The sequence below is a fragment of the Limulus polyphemus genome, unplaced genomic scaffold (assembly GCF_000517525.1).
Source record: "Limulus polyphemus unplaced genomic scaffold, Limulus_polyphemus-2.1.2 Scaffold1059, whole genome shotgun sequence".
Classification (NCBI taxonomy): domain Eukaryota; kingdom Metazoa; phylum Arthropoda; class Merostomata; order Xiphosura; family Limulidae; genus Limulus; species Limulus polyphemus.
In genome coordinates, this window is record NW_013666669.1 from 25858 (window position 1) to 30139 (window position 4282).

At 33.1% G+C, this 4282-nt stretch overlaps 1 protein-coding gene across 3 annotated transcripts in view; it reads left to right on the forward strand.

Moving 5' to 3' along the window:
* LOC106461920 (organic cation transporter protein-like) overlaps positions 1–4282 on the forward strand; it is a 12545-nt gene extending 8263 nt beyond the window's left edge. For 2 of the 3 annotated variants that reach the window (XM_022389016.1, XM_022389017.1), the window contains exons 8-12: positions 243–331; positions 1074–1288; positions 2440–2621; positions 2695–2867; positions 3922–4282. In XM_022389016.1, coding sequence (XP_022244724.1) covers positions 243–331; positions 1074–1288; positions 2440–2621; positions 2695–2867; positions 3922–4000 — 738 coding nt within the window. In that variant the 3' untranslated portion in view covers positions 4001–4282. The remainder of the gene's footprint in view (positions 1–242; positions 332–1073; positions 1289–2439; positions 2622–2694; positions 2868–3921) is intronic. The other variant, XR_002611108.1, reaches the window with a different exon arrangement.

Sequence of the window (4282 nt, forward strand, 5' to 3'; positions counted from 1 at the left end):
CTATGTAGAGTCGTCAACTTTTTGAAGTCCATAGATAGGCCTAAATAAAATGTTTTTAATTGTGTACCAGTTTAACTTTGAATATTATTTATGATTTTAACTTTATACACAAATGCCAAAATACTATAATTAGTTGTTACTTTGTAGTGTATCCAGTTTTGTTATATCTTCTCTGTAGAAACATATCGTTTATTTTTTTACATAATTCAGAACATACTGAAAAAAGTTTGTTTTTTTTTCAGGAAAAGACGAAGAGGGTTAACAAAACGGCTTTGGATCTCTTGAAAACGCCGAACATGAGAAATAAAACGTTAAACATTTATTTTTGTTGGTAAATTATTCATGTGACGTAATTACTTTACTAAGAAGAATCTATATCAGATCATAAAATATTTACATAATGAATACTCTGCTTTGAAAATTACATTAACCTTTTTTTGTTATCCAAACAGAAATACTAATACCTCTACAAACGTTTCAGATATTCCTAGCTCAGATGTTCCAAAGAACATAAAAATAAATTAAGATTATACTGCTTTTTTTTTGCACATTCATATCAAAGAAGAGTACTATTCCGAAAATGATTCCATCATCCAAACGAGCAGCATCCTATAAGAGAAGAAAGTTTATTTACCAATAGAGTAATATCCTGGAATAGAAAATTTTTCATTGTTCAGGCGAGTAATTTCTTGAAACAGAAAACAGTCTTCCTTCTAGGGGAGTGGTATCCTAAAACAAGAAATAGTTCATATTACATAGTAGTAATACCTTGACAAAAGAAGAAAAGCTCTTCCCAAACAAGAAATATCCTAAAACAAGAAATAATTCGTTTTCCAAACAAATACTGCCCTTGTGATATTTTATCATGTCATTTCTGTTTTCTCCTGGCGTGTCTTGTTTGTAACGCAGTTAGAAAGTGTACAAGTTTCCCAAATCAAGAGAATTATAGATGCGATGATTAAGGAAGTGTGTTCATATTTTACTATAGCTGTAAGATATTCTATTAAGTTATCTTTGAATATTTTTTGAAAAGGTTTGTTGACTCTTTCTCTCCCCTTATTTCCTTTCAAAAGGTTTGTCAATGCGTTTGTGTACTTTGGTTTATCCCTGAACACCAACAACCTCGGAGGAAATCCCTACGTGAATTTCCTTATTTCTGGAGCTGTAGAGCTTCCATCGTGTTTCGTTACAATATTTATTCTCAACTACTTTGGTCGAAAGAAGCCCACGACTTTTGCTATGTTAGTCGGTGGACTAGGATGTCTGTTGACCATTCCTATCCCTGAAGGTATGTTCTTTAAAGATAAACGACAAAACAGGGAGACTGACGTTAAGGTAAACACATATCTACGGACAGACTGGTTACACTTCAAATTAAAAAAATAATTAAACTATTTGATCCACTTCTAAAGTGAGTATACATATACCTACATTCGGTCCGCTGAGTATAAAATAGATTCGAACATTATAAACTTTTTACGGAGTAGGTAATGAACTTGTGAAAATTCATTACGTAGACACTCAGAAAAACCCTCCTCTCCATACATAACACTCACGCGTTAGTCAAAAAAAGACCCTCCCTCTGGTAGCGGTATCCATACATAACACCCACGCTTTAGTAAAAAAAAAACCCTCCTTCTGGTAGCGGTCTCCATACATAACACCCACGCTTTAGTGAAAACAAAAGACCCTCCTTCTGGTAGCGGTCTCCATACATAACACCCACGCTTTAGTCAAAAAATACCCTCCCTCTGTTAACGGTTTGCAAACATAATACTCACGCTTTAGCCATAAGAGATCCTCCCTGTTGGAGAAGTATCCATATATAATGTCTTTAGCCAAAGGATATCCTCCCTCTGGTAGTGGTATCCATACATAATGTCTTTAACCAAAGAAGGTCCACGCTGTTGTGTTTATACATAATGCATGGCACCCACCATTTAGCCCAGGAAAATCCTCTCTTTGAATGGTTTACATATTATGTTCGTTTTAGTTCAGAGAATTTAAACAGTCATTAGGGTTCGTGTCAGTGTAAACATTTTTGACTGACAGAAAATATCCAAGCGGCTGACCCCAAATTTAGATGGAATTAAGGTTGAATAAAGAAAAAATATATAAGCAGTCTTCACTATAAAAGTGACACTATTTCGTGTGTTAATTAGGAGATAAAATCAACTGAACAGATTCAAAATAATTTTTCAGATAGATACACAAAATTACGACCATTCCCAAGCCTTTTGCTGACAAAAAGATGTGCAAAGTTAAAGATAAGTATTTTATTTCAAAAGATGTCTTTGCTCTTGTCTCTAAAAAGAAATTTAATGTAAAAATTTTCGACTCAACCTTACTAATAAGAATAATTCATTAGATTATCAAAGATAAATTCGTCGATAATTCTTTAAATGTAAACTTAAATTACATTTTTGCCTTATACTTTAGGTTTGACATGGTTACGGATAACACTGGCGATGCTTGGAAAAGCTTGCATCACAGCATCTTTTGCTATTATCTATGTGTTCTCAGCCGAGATCTTCCCAACTGTGGTCCGGAATGTCGGTGTGGGGTCTAGTTCTACTTGTGCTCGTATTGGTTCCATGATTGCCCCATTTGTCAAAGAAGTGGTGGGTATATTACTTGTATGTTATTTCCAAACTGAAACAAACTGGATTAACATTAATATTTTTCTTTTTTAAGGGAACGGCCACAAATACTGGAGTTCCGTTGGGAATATTTGGTGGATTGTCCGTTTTGTCAGGACTTCTAGTTTTACTTTTACCTGAGACTAGCAATTCACCAATTCCAGACACACTGGAGGAAGGCGAGAATTTTGGAAAGTCTGGTAACCACAGATCCATTAATCCTAGAGGGTGAGTTTTACTTATTTACAAGCACGGCTTTGAAAGTCTGGTAACCATGGACCCATTAATCCTAGAAAGTAAGTATTATTTATCTACAAGCACGACTTTCAAAGTCTGGTAATCACGAATCCATTAATCCTAGAGGGTGACTTTTATTTATCTATAAGTACGGCTTTGAAAGTCTGGTAACTAAGTGACCATTAACCCTAGATGTTAAGGTTTTGAAAAACCTAAGAATAATTAAAGTCTTAGATTATTCGTCATACAGTAAAGTTTTAGATCATTTGTCATACAGTAAAGTTTTAGATTATTCGTCATACAGTAAAATCTTAGATTATTTGTCATACAATTCACTTGTTGCTAAAACAAAATACCCAACATTTAGCCGTTTTCCGTCAGTTATTTTGAACTTTGTGAGTCAATAGTCTCTGTATTTATTATCAGACAAAAACTATGATGTCAATAGTCTTTGGATTTATTATCTAAAATAAACTACGTGAGTCAATAGTCTCTGGGTTTATTATCTAAAAGAAACTATGTAAGTCAATAGTCTTTGGATTTATTATCTAAAATAAACTACGAAAGTCAATAGTCTCTGGATTTATTATAAATTACTAAAAAGTCAAACAGATCGAAGTAAGTGAAAGATTAAATAATAGTAGACCAATAGTCTTTCATTGTGTAAGGCTTGAGAGGATTTATTTATTCAATGGTGAGAGACTGAACTAATTCTGTCTTAGTCTTATGAAGATTTTAGTTGCTAATTGCCAACACAATTTAACCACAAAATCTTAGTAGCTAAATTTTTTTCTTGTCATTATATATATATATATATATATATATACTGTTGGCCACAGCAGCATGATAAAACATCTCTTACATATATATCATATGAATAAAGACAATAAAATTACATCACGTTCACAGAAATGTCACAAAAAATACAGTTGCATCTGAAAACATTTATCTAAAAAGGGACCGTACTCCTGTTCACGGGATCCGGCATGGAAAGTATTCTTTGAATTATATATTAAGTAATAATATTCTCTTCTCATTGTTCCAGAACTCAGAACCAACACCACGTGGAAAATTATTCTACCCAACCTGAAAATTCGCTTACCGATTCCTCTGTGTTCAACTAAACGAGTTCCTAGGATTTTTCGATTTTAAAGTTCTTCAGTTTCTAATAACATGCCGATACTGTTGTTTCTGGGTTATGAATTGATTATAACCAGTGCTGTCCTTTAAGCAGATTCTTAACTTTAATTAATTCGTTTTCTGTTCATTCTTCTTAATAAACATCTTGGTCAAAACTTTTTTCGGGAAGAATAGTTAGTTTTCAAGATGCGTAAAACTATTGTTACACAGTTGCTCAACAGCTTACAAATCTATTTGTATTTGTTTCATTACATTATCTTAAGACT